A 23,343-nucleotide genomic window follows, 5' to 3' on the forward strand; every position below is an offset into this window, starting at 1 on the left:
TAGTCTAACCCTCCTTTATGAATGAGAGCTGTCTCCTTGAGAAACCTCTATTTCTCAGAAACCTACCTACTCACATACTGACATAGGATCTGCTGAGTCACAGTTTGTTTCCAGGTTCTGGGCCCAGCTCACAGCCAATGTTCAAGATCTTATTTCCTGTGAGGTTATCTGTCCACTGGAAAATCTCTTGTATCTGGCAATACAGGAACAGAGCTGTCCCTCACAAGGGAAGTCTGCAGATAATAGAATTTCAGTCCCTTTGATACCAAGGCTTAAAATTTTTAAATGCTTTTAGACAAAAAAAAACTTTACAAATATTATTCCCATTACTGCTTTCATAAAGAGAGAATGTTGAACAAAACCATGTCTTGATAACTGTGATTGAATGAGAAATATAAAGATAGTAGAAGTCATATTCCCTAACCTTTCATCGAATGCTGCTCACTGACCTCCTTACACAGGAGTCCCTATGCCCCTAATGGGATATTGAAGGACTGAAAGCTTTTGCCCTTTTCTACAGGGCGATATTTGTGTTCTTTTATTGCCTTCTTTAACTTCTATTGTTACTTCTTTTTCATTTAATTTCTAAGTTCTGCTCCCTTCTCTCCTTTGTTCCTTTTTTTCTGGGTTCCTCAGAGCTTAGAAGCCTGACTTGAGGAATGACATGCCCACAGCCTTCTGGAGTAGATGTCATTCTTTGTCACCCCCAACCCACGGTGCCATCACCATTGACTTCCCAACCCCCAGTGCCAGGCTCTTTATTTTCTTCTTCAACTCCACGTTTAGCATCATTCTTGACATCAACATTCCCATGAATAATCCATCCAACATCTTGTCCTTGTCCTTGTCCATTCTTTGACCTTCTTAACTCCAGGGATCACTTCTCACCCCATCTCAGCCCTTATTCACGGAGATTGTGCAAGGACAGCACCCATTCCAGCATGTCAACCTCACACACCCTGTTCTCTGGCCATCGTCTTCTACAGTCCAGCATGCTTCCACCACAATCCACCTGCCCTCCCACAGTTCCCTAGACAGACCCACGCTATCAACCTTAACACACTCCGTTGACCCTGCCACCACTCTAATACTTCAAGTATCTCCTAACCAGCCTGGATTACAAGATCTGGCAGTATGTATGCCTCCTAAACATAACTCTCGTTCTCCTCCACTTCTAGCCAACCCTGGATAAATACCCCTGCACTTATCCCATGCTTCCACCAGCACAGCCTAATTTGCTGAAGAAAATCACAGAACGTTGCTGATGGACTGTTTTCACATTTATAATCGCAGGTCTCAAAAAAGAACTGAATACTGCCAGACAGCTTCCTTCCTAGGAAATTTGTTTTCTCAACTTCTGAGCTCATTATTTACACTTTCTCTGCTCTCCTCAAGTTTCCAACATTCCTTCCTCTCTGCCCCACTCTCAGCTAATGACCTTGCTTTGTACTTCATAGAGAAAAGAGAGGCAGTCAGATTAGAATAACCTCATCTTTCAACTATCAGTTCACCAACCCTCCTGTATCTGTACTCAAATACTCTGCCTTCATTTCTGTTAAAAAGAGAAGAAGATAGATGAGATCTTATGTTCTGTGATTGGATCGTCTGTCATTGTCTTAAAAACATCGCTCCTACAATCACCCGTCTTTGCTTTATCATTCCTGTTAGCATTCAAACATGGCTCGGGGTCTCTTGCAATGCTATAGTTTCTGAATACTAGACAGGGGCTTGGTGGATCCCCTGCCAAGCTTAGTCACACAGCTATGGGCAGGAGGCTTCAGTTCCTTGCCATGTAAGCCTCTCCATAGGGTTCTCGGAACACAACTTTACCCAGAGCAAGAGATGAGAGGGGGTATGTGAGAGAAGGGAGTGAAGGGGGCATTGCGGAGAGACAGAGAGAACACCAATACAGAAGCCATAGTCCTTTTATGACCTAACATCTGAAGTGGCCTCTCATCCCTTTGATTGTATTCTGTTCATTAGAATCAAGTCACTGAAGTTTATCCTGGTCATAAGTATCAGAGAATTTGTGGACATATTTGTAAAACCATCACTGTTTAAGAACTTAAGGTAATTCTAGGGACATCTGGCTGGCTCAGTTGGTACAGTATGCAATTCTTGATCTCAAGGTCATGAGTTCAAGCTCCACACTGGGTGTACAGATCACTTAAAAAAATCACTTAAAAAAAAACTTAAGGGGGCGCCTGGGTGGCTCAGTAGGTTAAGCCTCTGCCTTCAGCACAGGTCATGATCTCAGGGTCCTGGGATCAAGACCTGCATCATCGGGCCCTCTGCTCAGCGGGGAGCCTGCTTCCCCCTCTCTCTCTGCCTGCCTCTCTGCCTACTTGTGATCTCTCTCTCTGACAAATAAATAAAATAAAATCTTAAAAAAAAAAACAAGGTAATTCTAAATGTGATATTGAATAAAAATATAATCTCTTCAGTCCAGTATATATTTAGAGCCCCCTATAAACTACCCTACATCTATCCCAACATCACCTTCCCTTCAGCCAATTCAAACCCTTTATTATGTGCCCTTTTATTACTGAAAACATTCATATTCTTTCTTATAACACATCTCCTTTAGAACCTTTATATATTGGGGTGCCTGTGTGGTTCAGTCAGTTGAGCATCTGACTCTTGATCTCAGCTCAGGTCTTGATCTCTGGGTCATGAATTCAAGCCCCACATTGGTCTGTACACATTTTACATAAAATTCTGAATACAATACCATGAATTGACTTAAATGTTGTGATGTAAATATTTCCAGGTCATTTTGTCTATGCCTTATAAAACTATGATTTCACTCCTTGAGAGCCAGGACCAGGTCTTCTCCCCAGTCTCTGTCCTGCACAGGACAGGGCCCAGTACTGGGCTACATACAATCATCAATCAATCAATCAATCACTCTAGCCAGCTAGCTACAGAAATAAAACCACTTCAAAATAAAATTAAACAACAAAAGCACTGATTCAAAGGGAAACATGCACTCCTATGTTCACAGCAGCATTATTTATAATAGCCACGATATGGAAGCAGCCCAAGTGTCCAATGATAGATGAATGAGTAAAGAAGATGTGGTGCCCACACACATACACATACACACACACACACACACACACACACACACACACACACTCACGATGGAACATTATGCAGCCATAAAAAGTAAAATCTTGCCATTTGCAATGACATTGATGGAGCTAGAGGGTATAATACTAAGTGAAATAAGTCAGTCAGAGAAAAGCAAATACCATATGATTTCACTCATATGTGCAATTTAAGAAACAAAATAAGCAAAGGGAAAAAAGAGAGAGACAAACCAAGAAACGGACTCTTAGCTCTAGAGAACAAACTGATGGTTATCAGAGGGGAGGTGGGTAGGGGGTTGGGTGAAATAGGGACAGGGATTATGGAGGGCACTTGTCATGATGAGGACTAGGTGACACATGGAATTGTTGAATCACTACACTGTGCACCTGAAACTAATATCATACTTCATGTTAACTAACTGGAATTAAAATGAAAACTTTTATAAATTAAATATTATTCACATCACTCTTGTCAACCAATGTTTCCCCAAAATCAACTTATAAGGAATTATTTGGTGTCAGAGCTCTACAGCCCTTCCCTTTCCTCCCCCTGCCCTCCTACATCCATGTCCTCCTGTAGCTCAGAACCATCTGACTTGGACCTCTGATCCCACTCCAAGCTCTGCAACCAACACACAGTCTTGACTATGGATGTGAGGGCACTGGTTAGTCTAATCCAGGACCCAGTCCCAACTTGACCTTACATTTGTACTCTGATCACTGGTGTTTACTCTGCTTCCGAACCAACTTTTACCATTTTTAGGCTTTTGATTAACTAGATTCCTTGGCCCAAGTTTTTGTTCCCTTCTTGATAGCTGTGTTGAAGATACTTGGAAACTTGTTTTAATCATGTATGGTAAGAAAAGCAGACACAGAAATGACTGTCATGAAGGAAGGAGTTTTGTATACTCACAGACCCCTAGCTGCCACAGCTGACCACACAGGAAAGCGCCGCTGTCAAGGAGCCAAGGAAGCAAGGAGGAAAGCTTGGACAAGAGCCTTTATTGTGGCTTCTGAGGGCAAGAACTAGGGAGGCAGGGTCAGCCAGTTTAGGACTGGCTAGTTGGAGTAACTGCTGCAGGCTCTAGGGTACAGTGGCTGTCCTAAATCGTCCAGTACCTGGCCCTCAGGTGGTAAGCACAGGGTGGGTAGTGGCCTGGAGTAGAAGAGCTTGGTAAAGGAATTGGTTGGGGAAATGGGCTCTGAATTCCTTGGTTTGCATGAGAAAATCATGCACAAAGTCACAGACTTGTACTCTATCTCTAGGAATTAGCTAATTCTGGGAAGGGCAATCTCTCCAGGGTCAGTAAGGCCCCAGATGTCAAAGCATGAAATACAGAAACTAGAAAACATGGTTATTATAACAACCCACCTAGCTCTACCTTGGGTCTGCCTTGCTCCTGCTGGCATTCTTCCTACCTGCCTGGACAGCAGTCATATCTACGCGACATCAGCACAATCTAGAGATTAAAAGGTGTGGTCCTGCCAGGAGGATGAGCACGGAGTAATACAGAGAATTTCTGAATCATTACACTGCACACCTGAAACTAATACAACACTGTATGTTAGGTATGCCTGAATAAAAAAATAACAATGAAGTCCTTCCTACTCTTGGCTCAAAAAAAAAGACATGGTTCTGAAATCAGATACACCTGGATTAAAATACCTTGCTGCTCCACCAATGATTAATTCTGCAACCATAGACAAGTCACTGAACATCCCTGAACCTCATTTTCTCATCTGTACAATGAAGATGATAACGGTACCTACTTAATGCAAGTACTTACATAATAAAGCTCTTAGCCTAAAGCAAAGTAAGCAATTAAAATGTGGCAACAATAATTACTATTTCTCCACCCTCTGATTTCCCCCAAAGTGCACTGCATATAATTGATATGTAGTAGATACTCAATAAATGTATGTTGAAGTTCACTAAACCAACAAAGAAATGAATGAAAAAAATCAATGAATAATCTTTGATTAATTGTAGAAATGCAACTTTTTTTTTTTTTTTTAAGAATAATTGGCAGCCCAGAACTTAGAAATGAAGCCTGGATTTGAAGTCTAGTTTTATCATTTAATCCCATGTGTCTCTCTAAATCAGGACGGTAGGGTCTCCAAAATCCATCCCCCCTTTTCCCTCGCTGGGAGAGCCTTGATTTTGTTCTGTCCACTTGTGATTCATGGGATGATTATTCTATCCCCATATTTAGGGACAAATCCTGAAGGTCCCATTCCTGTTGCCACTGATGGGCCTAGGGATGGTAACGTGACCCTTTCTGCTCTAAATATTGTCCTTCTGGCCAGGAAATTCTGCTTGAACTACAGCAGCCTCCTTGCAACAAATAGGAGGGAGGCAGCCTAGGGGCCAAGTCAACAAGTTTAAGGAGACAGGGTAAAAAGTATGAAAAAAAAACCTGGGTCCTCCATAAAAGAACAGTAGCTACCTTTAATGAATCCTTACTCTATGTTGGGCATTAACTCATATGATCCTCAACACTAATCCCAGGGAGGAACGTTTTTATCATTGTTGTACAGATTGAGAAACCGAGGCCTTAAAAATTTTTGTAATCTGTGCAAGGTAGAGTCAGGATTTAACCCCACAGCTGGGCTCCAAAACTTTGGTTCTTTGCTTCTTTGCTTTATTGGATTTCCAAAATGCTCTCAAGACAGAATCAACCAATTCTCTTTGGGCTTGTTACATGATTTTAAATGTCTTACTAGTCAGCCAATTTGAATTGGAGTTTTTAGTAAAAGCAGCTGATAGGATCCTAATAAACATACTCAGATTTTTTCATCTATAAAATGGGGATACTTCTCCAAGCCTCAGGCTGTTTCTGTTAACAAGGAGTTCAATAAATGATCTTGTGAATCTCCGCCCACTGCCAGTCTTGCATCTGTGACCATCGTTTTCCATCCGTTTACCAAACTTCTTCCAAGACTCCAGCCCAGCTCAGGCGCTTTGTGTGTGCTTTGTGTACACACCCAGGCTGTGTACACGCTCCCAGAAGTGATCAGGCATGCCTCACATATGAAACCCAGCTCATTACTAGGCCAAGTTCTTACGCTGATAGATCTTTATTATAACGCACACTCTTAATTTTAGATTTTATTTTCTCTTCTAAGGTAATTTTTTGCTCTCTCTGTAATTAGCTCCGAAAGCATGTAGAGAACAGCTCAGTGGATTATCACATGCTAAATCAGCTTAAATGAAAATGAGTTACATTCTCAGCTCGCTTTCAGGACATATTAACCAAAAGCCATAATTTATAGCTGTCATATGAAAATAATGATAAAGTCATGAATACAAAATTAAAAATACCAATTTTAGGAGAGCTTCCTCAAAGGGGTTGAAGCACTGGCTTAAAAAAAAAAATCTTGATCTGTGCCAAATCCTTGGGAATTAAAAAAAAAAAAAAGTTTTCCTGATGGTCTAAGGGGAAAAACTTAAGCATTTTGAAAGCTTTTTATGATATATTATGTCCTGTTTTAAAGGAAAATGCTCATTACTCGAACAAGTTGTTGAGCCGAAGTGTATTTTGCATATTTTCCAAATGCATCTTTGTCATTCCTGATTCTTGAAACTCTCTTGTAGAACCTGAATTATATATTCATTGCATTTCTAAAATCCAACTTTCCTTCCTTTTCCATTCTGTATCAAAAGGCTTCTCACCGCCAATGTAAATTTAAATCTGTATAGTACTTTATAGTTTACAAAGTGCTTTCACTGGCATTTCCTTAACCTCCAACAATTCCAAAAAGGAAGACAAGACACATATTCTTATCCGAATTGTCCAATAAATTAGTAAATTTATTTGTGCTTGTTTTCTTTCATTCTTTCATTTATTCAGCCAACATTTACTTGATAGCCATTATGACAAGGCACTATTAGAGGCAGTGAGGATGCAGAAGGAAACAAAATAGTGACTATCTTCAGAAAAATTACATGTTCACAGGTAAGCCACACAAAAGATAAGTAAATAAGTCCATGAAAAAGCTTAGATTCAAACTGGTCACTTAATCACAAATCTAGATGCCTCCCCGGTCCAAATAAGCTGACACAAAAGTTCTCTCTGCCATGAATTTTGGCAGTTTGATTTCTTGGACTCTAATCTCTTTGGGTTTCCACAAGGTCTCAGATTTTTCTTACTCCTCTGAAGAAATTCAGTGGACACCTGTCAAAGCAGCATTTAATAACCAATGCATTCAGAGTACTGTTACAGATAGTTAGGAAAATTATTCCTCATCCCCCACCCAAAACAAAAGAACTGTGGATTTAAAAATTAACTTAAAAAAGAAACACACGGGGCGCCTGGGTGGCTCAGTGGGTTAAAGCCTCTGCCTTCAGCTCAGGTCTCAGGTCGTGATCCCAGGGTCCTGGGATCGAGCCCCGCATCAGGCTCTCTGCTCAGCAGGGAGCCTGCTTCCTCCTCTCTCTCTGCCTGCCTCTCTGCCTACTTGTGATCTCTGTCAAATAAATAAATAAAATCTTAAAAAAAAAAAAGAAATACACACACCTATAAATGTGTGTGTACATTAACTCATATGGTCACCATTGCTGACTGTTGGAGGAAGTCTTCTAATGGACATGACCACTGGTTGACCAGGCACAAGCTGGGCCCAGGCTATCAGAGGATCTCTCCGCTGCCTCCCTGCCCTGGAATACACTTTCTGCCTATATCCCCATGCTAGGAGCTGTCTGGAGGACACAGCCTTGAGATAGGAAGTGTGTTGAGACTGCTTGGACTGAATTCAGTTAAGGTCTCTATATGAGAATCTGGCAGGCAGGTGCACAGAGTTCCCAAGACAAGCTTCATAGGTAAATTCCCTTGCTTATCCAACCTCCCACCTACCAGTCTGGAGCAGCTATCTCTTCCTTCAGTCTTTCTTTGCCCTCCATGTACATGGGTGTTTTCAGATTTCACCCAGAAAGCAAGCTCCCAAGGTCTCAAAACCAATACTAACCCTAAACAGGAAAGTTTTTATCCCTGTTTTGCGAATCAAAAAAAAAAAAAAAAAAAAAAAAAATGAGGTCTAGAGAACCTACACAGTTCATGCCACGTCACATAATAGTAAACAATACTCGGGATTTGAACCCCCAGTTGGGTTTCAGAACATAGGTTCTTTGCCTGTTTATTTTATTAGATCTAGAAAATGCTACTGGGGCAGAATCTGCCAGTGCGAAGGCCTTCTTATACCTGGAAAAATACATTCACACAAAATTTTAAAGTACAAATTAATATCCTGCAAGAGTCTACTCATCCAGTCATTAGCGGTTGTCTGACTATGTAGGCTTTGCACATTTCAAATGACAACCCCTCCGCCTGTTTGCCACCTCATGGCACTCACTAGTAGGTTAACTTGCTGCATATATTATTAGTAATTCATGACTTATTTTTGAAGGTGCAGGGACAGCACCACTATACACCTAATACAATGAATATCTTATTAGAAAGAAATTAACAAATGAATTGTCGCCAATCGATAGTTGTTCAAGAGAAAATTACAGTGATAGTAAAGCCTAAATAATTTATACACAATATTGATTTTTTCATTACATTAATTATTCTTTATAGCACACATAGGGAACTTGGAGAATAAAACTTTCAAAGCAAAGAAATTTATCTGCGGTGGTGCTGTAGGCTTAAGTCTGAATTTAAAAGACAAAGCATGGGCCATGAGAGCTGACAAATATTTTTAGATTAAATACACATCAGATAATAAATTTGACAGCTCCAATGTACCTGAGTTCCTTCATGTTGCCTGGCGTTTTTATGCACAATACTTTTGATATTTATTTATCAAGAGAAGTATTGATAGAACTGCTTCTTAATAGAAACATTAGAAATAGAACTACCCATTAATTCACCTCTTTCATCGAGTGTTTGGAAGGCAGAATGACAAACTCGATAAAGCTATGCGGGAAAGAAAAACTTCTCTAACACCTCTCCTGGAATCTTCGAGTCAACTGGACTTAAATTCAGTTGAATGGAGTGTAGGCTCCTTAGAGCTAATACCTTCCACAGCCAGCAGGATGCAATTCCTAAGGCAATTTTATCATGCAAGTAACTTTCATCCAACTCGAGGGCCTGAAGATGATTTAAGATCACATGACAGGGTCCCAGAGAACAAAAAAAAAGAGTGTTGGGTGGTAGGGGGAGCTGTGGAAAAAGAGGATAGAGGTGGGTAATTTTTTCATGGATGATGCTGTTCCCAGCAACGCAAAATTCCCTCTTAGGGATGGAAGAAATGAACTTGGGAAGGGATGCCTAAGTGGCTCAATCAGTTAAGCGTCTGACTTCTGCTCAGGTCATGATCTCAGGGTCAGGACCTCAGTGTCATGGGATCAAGCCCCACATCAAGCCCGATCACGGGCACCAAGCTCAACAGGGAATCTGCATCTCCCTCTTCCTCTGCCCTTCATCCCACCCATGCACTCACACTTTTTCTCTCTCTCTCAAAATAAATAAACAAAATCTTTTTAAAAAATTAAAAATTAAAAAAAAAGAAATGAACTTAACACATATGGACCAAGCTCAAAAAATGTCCTCAGAACAGATACTGGGCTGAATATCATTTTTGTCACCTACAAATGCATACACTGAATAGTGTTTGACTCATGACATTTTGACTCTTGGAATTAGAGCAGTGACTTGATGGTACTTACTTGAATTTTCTCAGATATCAACTTCCACTGTTTCTCAGTATCTAATGCTAGGAGTTTCCACGTGCCTGTTTTGTGGAGAGGCACCTATGCATAATACCAAGCATATCATATCTCCCCCAAGACAAATATGGAAATAGTGTTTCAAAAGTCTTAAAAATAAAACCAAAAACATTAAAATAGTTTCAAATTAAAATTTAAAATTCAAGTACAATTTTTCTCCTTTCCTCACCTTTTACCTTCAGAGACTGAAAGCCACCTTCATACTACTTTTAACATTCTTTATATTCTTAGAAGAAAACCTAAGCAACAGGAAGCAGCTCATCTCACCAGCATGCTTTTGTAAACTGCAGCCAGTTTTGTTAACATTTTTGTCCTGTCTTAACTAATACTGCTGTAGGACTTCAAAGCTATAAAATACTGCATGCATGGGGGGCCGGTGGCTCAGTCGGTTAGGCGACCATCTTCGGCTCAGGTCATGATCTCAGGATCCTGGGATCAAGCCCGGCATAGGGCTCTCTGCTCAGTAGGGAGCCTGCTTCTCTCTCTCCCTCTGCTGTTCTGCCTGCTTGTGCTCTCTCGCTCTGTCAAATAAACAAATAAAATCTTTAAAAATAAAATAAAATAAAATATCACATGCAGATATAATATAAACCGTGGGTTGTCCACTATATGTTATCATGCAGATATAACTGCCCAGACGTGTCACCATTACCGGCCAGTTCTGGGGGTACAACGGGGACAAACCCAAACTTAGCATCATTCCTACTATTCGGTGAAAAGTCCCTTGCCTATGGTGACTGCTCCTCTGAATGTCCTTTGCTGCCCTCACCATTCTTTAGGTGGAGATTAATGGTCCATACAGAAAGCATGTGGTTCAGGTACTGAAAGATATTTCTACTTGGTCTTGTTTATTGAACTGAGTGGGACATTCATAAGATGGATTAGAAGAAATTTCAAGCTATTTAAAGGCACAGTGCAAGTTATTCTCCATTTTTATCCCACTCACCCACTCCAAACCCAAATCCATTCTCTGCCTTGCTCTGCCTCCGGAAACACATGCGTTGGATCATGCGGCTCTCTAGCTGTTTAGCTAGACGGTTCCAGCCAGTGGAAGACAATGGAAGGAGAAAGTGATCAAGAGATTGGTCAAGAGATTTCCTCCCCATCCCACCTCTCTGCCTCAACTCCATATTTGGGGGGTGAGGGGGGTGGGAAGAGGGGGGCGCTCGGCTGTTCTCTACCCACAGTTCCTATGAGGCAGCCCTTCCTACCTTTGAGGCTGTCACTTAGGCCAGGCCCCAGCAGACAAGGGATGCTGACAACAGGCTCAGAGAAGGTAACAGTTTCCCTCCGTTAAGGAACCCCAGGTCCAGTGTGGGCCCTTAACCAGTCCACAGATCTGTAATAGCTCCTTCACCATCCCAGAGAGTGCCTGTTTGCTGCCAGGCCGCTGACTAACACAGCTCCCGGGGACACAGAAGAAGAACGTGTAAGCAAATAAAAGAACCCCAGCAGCATTCAAGCACACCGGCCCTCCAAGGCTGACAGCCGCCCAAATAGCCGATGACTCCCCATGAATGCGCTAATGAGACAAACCAGTGCTTGCGAGATAAAGTGCTGACCTTCACTTTCAATATTCATTCGGATTTCAGGTTTTAAGGATTTCATTCTTCACCTTGACTACTTTTGTCCTTCTTCTCTCCCTCCTCAGCAGCATCCTGCTAATTTACACTCTGCGTGATCAGTGGCTGGTCTTTCTTCCCAGGGCACATCCCCTTGTTTTTTACAGTCCTTGAGAGATCTTTCCTTCAGGCTTGCACACCCAGGTCAAGTCACCACCTAGGTATGCTTAAAATCACATGCACCCTTCTCTCTAGGTCTATGTTTTCACTTTGTAAGCAAACCTATAAAATTCTACAAGTTCATAATCAGAGTCCACAAAATATGGAAGCTATCATCCAGGTTTATTGTCACCTTGATTCCTTCATAAGAAATACTCTACAAAAGCTAACAGAAGGGGTGCCTAGGTGGCTCAGTGGGTTGAAGCCTCTGCCTTCAGCTCGGGTCGTGATCCTGGGGTCCTCGGATCGAGCCCTGCATCGGGCTCTCTGCTTGGCGGAAAGCCTGCTTCCCCCTCTCTCTCTGCCTGCCTCTCTGCCTACTTGTGATTTCTGTCAAATAAATAAATAAAATCTTAAAAAAAAAAAAAGCTAACAAAACTCTGGAGGACTGCAAGGAGGTTATCATTTCTACCCTCTTATGTCTATTAAGAAACTAGAATACAGGAGTAACCGTGAACACACGGTGTTAAATGCAAGGTTGTGACAACAAATGGCACAGTACTTACCAAGAAAAGCATGGTAAGATATTAATAATTGCAACGCACTGCAAATATTTATGTGCCCACAGGCAACTAATTCAATTTCACTGCAGGATTGCTCCATTTATGAATTTAATTGTGTGTGTTTTAAAGATTTCTGCTGCTGTTTCATTAATTTCCCATAAAAAAATAACATGATATGCCAGAGAAAGAAAGAAAGTTTCCAGTCAACAGCATTCATTAAGTGCCCACTGAGTGTCCACGGTGACTTACGAATTAACATTCACTTTTACCATTTATGGCTTCTCTTTTGCATCACTTGGGATAAGAAGTTCCAGCTTCAAAAAGCATGGTACAGGTTGCCTCTTGTCGTTTTATTTTTACACATAACAGCATAGATGTGTAAGACAAGCCCCGTGAGAACAGAATAATGGCTAACACTCACACAGGTCAGGCTCTATGCATTCTTAGCCCTCCCAGGCGTTAATACCACTATTCCTCCCATTTCCCAGAGAAGGAAATCAAAGTACAGAACAGGTAACTGACTTCTTCAGGGTTACATGGGAGTAAGAGCTTGAGCCAGGGAGATGGGTGGGGGGATGGGCCAGGTGGGGGGATGGGCCAGATGGAGGATGGGCAGTAAAGAGGGCACTTGGGATGAGCACTGGGTGTTGTCTGTAAGCGATAAATCACGGAAGTCTACTTCTGAAAGTCATACTACGCTATATGTTAACTAACTTGAATTTAATTTAAAAAAAAGACATCTATTCTAAGTTTAAACAAAAAATCCAGCTCATTTGACGTCACAGCCCATGCTGCTGAACGTCAGCCAAATGACACTCACAAACTGGGCATCAGCATAATTTCCAGTGATTTTCAGTGGCTGATATATTTGTCATTGATTTCTTCCAATTTCCCTTGAGAGCTTTTTTCCTAATTCGGGGTCTCTCCAATGCTCTTCAATATCACAATTTCCAGCCACAACCACCTCAACCATCTGACTTCAGCTAGTAGTAATCCAAGCCATGTTGTTTAGATTTTTCTCAGCCTCCCAATCTATATCAAGGAGCCATGCTCTCTGGTTAGGCTGATTTTTTTTTCCCCTAAAATGAGAATGAATGAGATTAACCTTGTTCCCAAAGGAATGCCTGACTTGTAGCATGCTGTCTCATAGGAGAAACCTTCTAGAATGGTCTAATAACTCCTGGCCTCTGTCCTGACTTTTACTACTCCTCTAGAGAATCAGGGCAGTTGACATCTTGCTAATTATGAAAGGCAATTACTAATAATTTGAATTTTCACCTGAAATAAGAGAGTCATGACATAAAACATTGGATCATTCCATAAAGAACCACAATCTGGTTAAGTTATGCTGATATTTTTACAAGGTAATCTAGAATATATGATAAATTGTTAGCTGACATGTGTCAAGCATTTTTTATAGGTCAGTCTCTGTGCTTGGGAACTTTACATGGGTTTTACTGAGCAACTGTATGTGCTAGAAGAGATATAAACAAATAATACCATCCAAGTTTACTGTCCAGTATACTTCCCAACACATAAATGATTAGCTATAATTAAAATAAAGTTATATTAGCCAATTAAAATCAGAGAATTTATATATGATACCCATAATTAAACAAACTAAAAAACAAGATAATTGATTACCAGAAAAGATTAATTTGAGTTCCCCATTTAATTGTTTTCATACTAAACCTATTTCTTGGCCCAATAATGTATTTCATGAGTCTTAAAATCACATTAAAATTTGGCAGTCTCAATTAAACCTGTTTAATTCATTATCAAGCGTAAGTAACTTTCAAATGCCATAAGCTTCTGATTGTCCTTAGTAAAAATGAGATGATAATAATTAGCTTTGGGGAATAATAATGTAAGAGTCTAAGATTAAGCCAATCCACATTGTTAGAGGCTAAATTTTACCTAGTTTCTGGTTATTACATGAGCATTTGTATTTCTCTAAAAAATCAAACCTTGTCAACATCCCAAGGTAACCAGCAAGAAAAAGGCAGAAAAATAAATGATCAATCACAATTTACTGGTTCCAGTTTTATCTTTACAACTCAAAAAAAAAAAAAAAAAAGGAATGGATTTAATTCAACCTCCTTCTGACTTATAGCAAATATTGGCGATTTGGACCAGAAGCGACACTTCCAGAGACTCTATAATGAACATATAAGTGAATATGGCATTTAGAGAGAACAATCTCTTATCTCCTTAGTTTCACACAGCACACAAGCCTGATGGTGAAAATTAACCTTCTCCGCAGTTCAACATTTCTAATTAGAAGAGACATCAAGGGCGCCTGGGTGGCTCAGTGGGTTAAGCCGCTGCCTTCGGCTCAGGTCATGGTCTCGGGGTCCTGGGATCAAGTCCCACATCGGGCTCTCTGCTCGGCGGGAAGCCTGCTTCTCTCTCTCTCTCTCTCTGCCTGCCTCTGTGTCTACTTGTGATCTCTCTCTGTCAAATAAATAAATTTAAAAAAAAAAAAAAAAAAAAAGAAGAGACATCAAAAAGATTATGCTTTAGAAAGCAGTATGGGCCATAATATTCTAGACAGCCTGAAACAGCTCTGCAGCCTCCTTATGCGTTTAAGCCTGCTGTCCACAGAAAAAAGCAGTACCCAGATGATGTTTCAAAGCGGTGATGGCTTTTGGTGGTAAGTTACGTTATATTTTCTCATCTTGCCCTTTTTTAATTTTTTTTTAAGATTTTTTTTTAAGATGTTATTTATTTACTTAACAGACAGAGATCACAAGTAGGCAGAGAGACAGAAAGAGAGGAGGAAGCAGGCTCCCCGGGGAGCAGAGAGCCCAATGCGGGGGCTCGATCCCAGGACCCTGGGATCATGACCTGAGCCGAAGGCAGAGGCTTTAACCCACTGAGCCACCCGGGAGCCCCTCATCTTGCCTTTTATACACGGACCTATCCGTTGCTTTTAGTCCTGAATGAATACAACCATCTACACCATCAGACCGTGTTCTACCAAAAGCTTGCTTGGTAGAAAGATCTACAAATGTCTGAGAAATGAGTAGGTCATTTGTAATCCTTTCTGGGTTTTTTTCCTCTTGTTTTGTTTTCTCTGCATGGGGCAGGGAAGAGGCAAAAAAAGATACCCTGAATTCAGCTTAGATTAGAACACAGAACCTTAAAATAGAAGGCCATACAAGCTCAGCCCTTCCTGGGGAGGAACTGCTTTCACAATACCAGCAGTTGATCAGCCATATTTGAAGTTTTCACTTCTAAGGAGTAGGCCACCTCACAAAAGAGTTCATTCTCATTTTAGACAGCTACAAATGTTTTTAAAGATGTTATTTGTTTTGGAGTGTTTGGGTGGCTCAGTGGGTTAAGCATCTGCCTTCAGCTCAGGTCCTGACCCCATGGTCCTGGGATTAAGCCCCGCTTCGGGCTCTCCACTCACCCGGGAGTCTGCTTCTCCCTCTCCCTCTCCCTCTGTGATCTCTCTCACTTTTGCTTTCTCTCAAATATATAAGTAAAATCTTCAAAAAAAAAAAAACTTTATAAAAATATTTTATATATTTATTTGAGATAAAGAGAGAACACGAGTAGGGGGAGGGACAGAGGGACAAGCAGACTCTCCACTGAACAAGGAGTCAACGTAGGGCTCAATCCCAGGACCCTGGGATCATGACCTAAGCCAAAGGGAGACACTTAGCTGGAGGAGCCACTCGGGCATCCTAGACAGCTACAAGTTCTAAGAAGGTTCTGAAACCTTATCCTCCCAATCTATATCAAGATTATAGATCTTGATATAGATCCCACCTATCCTAGTTCTATCCTTTGGAGAAATACAGAGAAAGCTTCCTCCATTTTCCACACCTTCCTCCTCTGACTATTAGAAGGCAATTTTTGCATCTCTCCTTAATTTTTCCATCTCCATATAAGTACTTCCAGTTCCTTCAAATTATTCCTCATATGACATGGTTTCCAGCTGTTTCAAGTAAACTGAGGCTATAGCTTGACTTAAAAATGTTCCTACATACAAGAACACAAAAGGGAGATCTAAAAGTTTGTTTCTTTTTTGTTCACTTACACCTGTAATTGACACAATTGGAAAGACTATCCAGAACCCCATGGTCTTTGTGGGAGCTGTATCTGTGTGAGGTCCCCTTCTTATCATCACACACATACACACACACACACCCCAGTCCCACTATGGTACTGTGATACCAGATGGGTCTGAAAACCTCCTCGCCCTACCCACATGGACTGACAGAAAGGATAGTCACAAGTTCCCAGCTGGACTAATCAGTCATTCCCCAGGATTTTAAATTGGAACATGGAGGAAGCTTGCTATTCCCTTGGCCTGTGGAGCTGTTAGATATGACAGCCATTTACCCGATTCATGGAATTAGCCAATCTGAGGAGTTCAATATCCAAAGGAGTATAGGGAGAAAGACCCCAGACCTCCAGTTCCAGCCATTCTTAGAACCAATTCTACTCCTGTGTCTCCTATGGTCTGGTTATGAAGCCAATAATTCCCCCTTGGCTGAGTTGAGTTAATTTTGTATCATTTGTAATACAGAAGGCCCTACCTACTACAATATTCATAAGATTCCAACTAGTCTAAAAGAACAAACAGAAAGCAGGTCATAAAAGGGAAAAATCACTACCCCACCCTACAAGAGGTATGAATGGAACCTCCTTCCAGCAACCCGGCACCTGGGTGGCTTAGTTGGTTAAGTGGCCAACTCTTGGTTTTGGCTCAGGTCATGATCTCATGGGTCATGGGATCGAGCCCTGCCTGGGGCTCCACATTCAGCTTGGAGTGTACTAGAAATTCTCTCCTTCTGCCCCTCCCCACAGACACGCTCTCACTCTCTCTTTCTCACTCTCTAAAATAAATAAATCTTAAAAAAAAAGAAAGAAAAAAAAAAGAATCTCTTTCTACCATTATTTAAGAATGAGGGTCCTACTCACCTACCAAAGAAGATCAAGGTCTTTCTTTCCTAATAGCCTAAGCTCCATAGGATTGACACTATTCAAAAGTATATTGCCAGAACTATCACAGCACCTGGCACATAATAAGTGTTTAAAAACACTCTCCACTTTATTTTCCACAGCAAACAGAAGAAAATAACAGGCAAAACATCAACCATAACTTATTAGAATGAAGATTCAAGTTCCCTAAAGAAACCTTAGATAAATCACTTCACCTCCTTAGAATTAAATTGCCCATTCGCCACATGTATTATAGGGCATGATCACCCCTTCAGTCTTTTTTAGCCGTGAAATGCTGTGATCCTTTCCATACTCAACAATCGTAAGGCATAGTCTTCTAAAGACTTGATCATGCAGATCGAAGAAGGAATTGCAGGAATAAAAAAGGCAGCACAAGAATAACAAGAAAGAATAACCTACCAAAAAGATGGTTGCGGGGGGGAAGCAAAAGGAAAATAAGGAGAAGAAATCAGCAGTGAGAGGATTGAAGAGGTCATTCATATGTGCCACCTTCCAATCTAATCTCTGTGGTCACAAACGGCCTCTGTGCTGGTTCCAAACTGCCAGCCCCAGAGCCTTGTCCCTGTCTGGGTCCATACCGTCCCTATGATGGCGCCTTCCTTGAAACCGTGCATCTCCTTTCAGAGTCGGCTTCCCACTTCTGCCTTTGGTCCTTGATATTCCCACTTGCTCACCCCGTTCCAGACAGGTTGGGTTTTGTTTGCTTGTTTGTTTCATCACCAACAGAATATATACCCAATTATATTGTGTCCCTGTTTCTTGTCATGTCCCCTGCATTGACTGATGCTCAAATGTCCATAATTTTCCATTTATTCCTGAAGTTTGGTTTCTGTCTCAATACAAGTAATCAGAAAATAGCATCTCTGTACAATCAGGTGACCCACTTACAGTGAGCTGTTCTAAGGAAATGACCTCAGATCCTTTCATGAAAGAAGGCCTTGACTCAGGAAAAGTATTATTACGATTAACAACTAATGTTAACTATTATTACATGTCTGCATCTAAGTACTGCATACCAGCACGTTACGCTATACGTAGACAACTGCGCTAAGCATTTTGCTCACCTTTGTTCATTCAGTTCTCACAACACCTCTGTAAGAGAAATACTACGTAGGCTTTAAAGATAAAGAATCTGAGGTTCAGAAGGAGTAGATACTCCTGGTTACACAGCTAGTAAGGGCCACTCTCGGTTACACACAAGAGCCATAGCCATCTGAATCCAGAATCCTTGCTCTTGCTCATTACATGACTTAAAAAGGCATTAATCCCTGTGAGAAATGGGGAGGGGGACCCTCAAGGGGACCCAAAGCAAAGAGACTAGGGAACTAAAATCAACATGATCTACTTCTCCATTTTGCTTAGAGTCAGCCCTATTTGAAGAACCTTGTTCCCATTATGTAGCAATAGATTATCTGCCATTTTGCATTGTGGAAATGTACCCTCCATTATCCAGGCTAATCTGGTTGACTGTAGAATGCTGTACACAGGCATTCCAATGACAGACCACTAATTCAATCTTCTCTGTGAGGAAGATGCTACTGGACATTCCTTCAACTTTTTCCCTATAACTTTCGATGCAGGGTGCGTCACATAACCCACAATTCCTTCCTACAACATCTAGAGCCAAAGAAGTAATTTAGGATACCAAGAAGGGGGAGATAAGGTGAAGAAGAAAAGGAAAAGGAATTATAATGTGGTAACCAACCACATTATATAATATATATATTGTACATATAATATATATATTATATATAATTTTAATTAAAAAATTTTTTAAAAAAGCAACCCAGTGAAGGGTGATTATCTGATAACTGGTGATTCAGAGAGAAATAAATGTTCATGGCCCATCACTAAACAGAGAAAAGCATTTGACTGTGCTATAGAGACCATATGTTCAGATAGCCAAGGTGGAATTTTCCTACATCACAGAGTAGAGAGATATGAGTATTTCCTATAGGAGTGAGACCTTACTGCTTAATCCATGTAGGGTCTATAGCAGAAGCAGCATTTCATCACTAAGCAAAAATCTAATTATTTTCCGGTTCCATAATCTCTAGTTTCTCCAAAACTCTTCATCTACCTACTGAGATTTTTATATATATTGGTAGAATAAAATGCCCATCCCTACAGTGGAGTCATTCGATGTTTCTCTGTGATAACCAAAGTCTCTAGTTTTACTGAAATGGAAGCTGGGAATCAGAGTAGCAAACTCCTTGGGGTCAGTCAGTAATTAATACCTAAAAGTTGAAATACGAAGGGTACAATTTGGGGTAAAATGCAGCAAAGATTGTCTCTCACTGAAATAATAGTCCCGTCTGTTAGGAAGTCTGAAAGTAATAATTAATTGAAAAACTGTTTTAAGCTAAAACAGAGGGGCAGGATTGGAAATTTTTAAAAGTAAAAGGTCCTTAAAATATGCTAAGGAAGGAGCTTAATGCCTTCATTCCATGTCCAACCAGTTTCCTATTCTAACCAATTTCCATTAAACAGGGAAAGGAGCAGGGAGGAGAGAAAGTATTTGAAAAACTGCCAGAGTAAAAAATCCCATAATGAAATTTTGCTCATTCTTGGAGAAATGAAGTAGAATTAGATGCTTCAGTGGTGGTGAATTTCAGGATCTGGGTAGTTTCCAGTAAATGAAGTGTTTCCATAATGTCAAATGCAAAAGCTATCTGATACCAACATATTGAGCTTGAGTTTTTAAATTCCTATTTCCTTACACCAAATTGTTTGAAACCTCTGAGATAAAAACTTCAATAAACTGGTGTTCCAAGCTTTTAATATTTTAGTCCCTTGAGCAAGCATGTCAGATTAATCTTCAAATTGCAGTGGGCAGAAAGAACATTCAACCAAATTCTTAAGCCCGTGCCTCTCTCAAAGGATGTTAATAATGTAAGCAGTTTCATTGTCTATTAAGATTTCAAACTTTCCTAATTCTCAGCAGTATTACTATTTAAAAGTGGAAGGGGAGAAAAGGATATTAATAATGTAAGCAGTTTCGTTGGCTATTAAGATTTCAAACTTTCTTAATTTTCAGCAGTATTACTATTTAAAAGTGGGGGGGGGGGGCCTATCCTGAAAGGGATATTACTTATTTTATCTTTGTGTCCACGTAGCACGTTGCTAGGCACACAGTAGGTATTTAACAAGTACCTCTGGAATGGGCTGATTGATTGGTCTGGTGGAGAGTGGAAATCTTGCTGAGAACAGCATGAGTCTAAATCCTGGCATTGCCCAGCAACAAAGACCATCTCCAGAATTAGGGTTATCGAGGTACAGCAGTAATTTGAAAGTGTGTCTTCAAAGACACACCAAGAGGATTGCTTCCTGAGCGGACGAGAAGCCACCCTAGAGCCTCTTAAAGAGGGATTAGACTCGTCTCTGGCTTCAGTGTGCCTGGAAAACGCCCGTCCTGCCTCTCTATGCCCAGTTCCTCCTGCCTTTTACGGGGTCTGGGTTTCCACTCACACAATTTAGGTACAAGATCCGACCTCGCGAGTCTAACCCAGGCCTCCTCTCCATTGCACGGTGGGAGGGAGGCCACGCAGCCCCAGGCACGAGGAAGAACACACACTACTACTAGTCGGGACGTCTTTGAAGGTGAAAGGGGATATCGGGAAGCGGCGGGAAGAAGGGAGGGGAGGGAGGAGGGACGGAATGAATTCAAGACCAGGGTCACCATCCAGAGGTTTCCGACCCCACTCCGAAAGCCCCTGCCCCAACCGCTGAAAGACGCTAGGGAAACCACCAACACGCTCAGGTTGCGCAGAGCCGCCCAGGGTCGGGACCCAGGGGAGAGGGGCGGGGAGGTGACGGGAAGCCAGAGGGGGCCGGAGACACTACCTGGTGTGGCTGTGGTTGCGGGGACAGTCCTTCTTCTCCATGATGGCCGGCACGCAGTTGGTGAGCTCCGTCCAGTCGGCGTGCAGCCCGCAGCTCCAGCCGGTGGAGAAGCGGGAGAAAAGCCACGTCTCCTTCTTGCCCGGCCGGTGGCAGGTGCACTTCTTCTGGCCCGCTTTGCAGCTACACGGCTGCTCCAGCCGGATGTTCTTCACCAGGTGCCGGCCGAACGTGGTGCCCCCGGTCTTCTGGATGTGCAGGAACACGATCACGTCGCGCCCTTTGATATTGAAATCCACGAAGCGGGTCAGGTCCTTCAGGGTGAAGTTAAAGCGCGGCACGAACCGGGGCAGGGACCCGTTCTCGGGGGCCTCAGGGTCGGGCTCCTCTTCCTCCTCCTCTTCTTCCTCCTCCGGCTCCCCGAGCTCCTCGTCCTCGTCCTCTGGCGCCACGGCCCCCCGAGGCCCCTCGGGCGGCCCCCGGGGTGGCGGGGGCAACTGGGGCCGCCGCTCCCACTCCTCGGGCGGCGCCTGTGCCCGGCGGGCGGGACTCGGGGCGGCCGGCTGGCCGGCCTCCCCCGCGCGGGGCTGCTCCCCGAAGTTGGCGCAGGAGCTGGTGCAGGAGGGGGACACGTACTGGTACATGATGACCACGAAGAGGAGAGTGAGCACGGGCGTCAGCAGCCACTTGTTGAACCTTTCATCCATGGTCCCGCTCTCAGGCCGGCAGGCGAAGCGGCGGCGGCAGCGGCGCGGACTGGCGCCGGCTCGGAAGTTTCGGGGACTCCGGGGCGCGGCTCCGAGCCCGCCGCTCCTCCATGCCCCTGACGCCGAGGCGTGCGGCTGGCTAGCGGCCCCGCGGCGCTCCGGCACTCCCGGGCTGGCAGCGCCGGGGCCTGCGAGACGAGCGGGGAGGCGGGAGCCGGCGCGCTGGGCTCCGGCTGCGGCGTGGGGCGCCCTGCGCTCCCGGGGACGCCCGGCTTGGCCGGCTCCCCGCTCCCGCCCAGGCGCGGCGCGCGCTCTCAGGCCACGCGGGGCATCCCGCCGCCTGCGCTCAGGCGCTCAGGCGCTGGGGAGCGCGCCTCGGGTCCTGCTGCACCTGCCCGGGGCAGCCGGGCGGCTGCGGCCGCGAGCGCGGGGGCTGCATGAGGCTCGCCAGGGCGCGGGCCAAGGGCGAAGGCGCGGCCCGGCCCAGCCGCGTCGGGCGGCCGCTGGCACCGCGCCCGGAACGCGCACCCGGCGCCTTTGCCCTCCGGTCGCCGGGCGCGGGAGCCGCGAGGGCAGACGGCGCCCGCCTGCAAGTTTGCAGAGGAGCCCCCGCGGCGGCTGCGGACGAGGCGCCTGTGCGGAGCCGCCTCCCAGGGAAGAGTCGCACTGCTGCTCCGGGTCGGTCCGCCCAGGCGCGGGCACGCAGGCACACTCGCACACAGTGGCTGGCACCGCCACAACCCGCCAGCCGGTGTGACAGGAGCCCTGCTACCCGCAGCAAAAACCTGCCCTAGGTACGGAGCATGCGCCAAAGCCTTCCCCAGCCCCGGAGGAGTTTCCAGGGGAGGAGTCCGCTGCTCCGCGGGGCTCGGAGCTGGCAGCTGGGGGTGGGAATCCCTTCAGCCCAGGGCGAGGAGATATTTGGGAGAGAGGCAAAGGCGGAGCAAGGAGAGAAGCCCGGAGGAGAGCGTCGCCGGCACGGATCCCAGACCTTTAAATCCGCAGCTTTCTCTTTCTGAGATGGACGCAAATCTGGCCGGCCTCTGTGCAGGGAGAACGCTCGCACACCGCTGGGCAGACTCACCTAGACAGGACTGCACTCGAGCTGGCTGGAGGAATTGGCTCCAGACTGCTTTTAATTTCCACCCAAGACGTTCTAACTGTTGCTCAAGTTTTATTCCGGTCCCTCCTTAACTACAAACTTGAAGTGTTCGACTCTACAATTTTACTCAACCGACATCCATCCATCAATGATCCATCAGGCACCTGCCATCAGGGTCTTTGTTGAACAGACACTTCATTTCTTCCAGCCCCAGATCCACCAGACCCACCAGCCCACAACCTTGCAATATGGAATTCCAATGCAAGAGAGGTTAGGGGTCACGTCTTAAAATTCATGTTACTAATACACATTGAATTCTTAAATGGGCAAGACTCACCCCTTACCCCACATCTCATGCGGACAATAAGACCTACTTTTACCTCTATTTCATAAGCTAAAGAAGCTCTTGTTTATGTGCAGATTTTTTTAACTTTATTTTTCAAACATCTAAAGTTTGCATTTGCACGAGAACCAAATCTTTAATAGCAGTTTTTGTTTTTCAGGTAATGAATGGATGTACCACCAAATGGCAGTAACTGTCCCTTCACGATCCCTCTACTTGCTTGACCCAAGTAGAGAGAGACAGTGTGTTGAAGAGGGAAACGATGCAATTT

At 43.6% G+C, this 23,343-nt stretch overlaps 1 protein-coding gene across 1 annotated transcript in view; it reads right to left on the reverse strand.

Annotated features, from left to right (window-relative positions):
* HS6ST3 (heparan sulfate 6-O-sulfotransferase 3) overlaps positions 1 to 21,764 on the reverse strand; it is a 586,504-nt gene extending 564,740 nt beyond the window's left edge. The window contains exon 1 of the mRNA XM_032864139.1: positions 20,924 to 21,764. Coding sequence (XP_032720030.1) covers positions 20,924 to 21,627 — 704 coding nt within the window. The 5' untranslated portion in view covers positions 21,628 to 21,764. The remainder of the gene's footprint in view (positions 1 to 20,923) is intronic.
* Between the last annotated feature and the right edge of the window lie 1,579 nt (positions 21,765 to 23,343).

The sequence above is a fragment of the Lontra canadensis genome, unplaced genomic scaffold (assembly GCF_010015895.1).
Source record: "Lontra canadensis isolate GAN:19392208 unplaced genomic scaffold, GSC_riverotter_1.0 scaffold26, whole genome shotgun sequence".
NCBI classification, from domain to species: Eukaryota; Metazoa; Chordata; class Mammalia; order Carnivora; family Mustelidae; genus Lontra; species Lontra canadensis.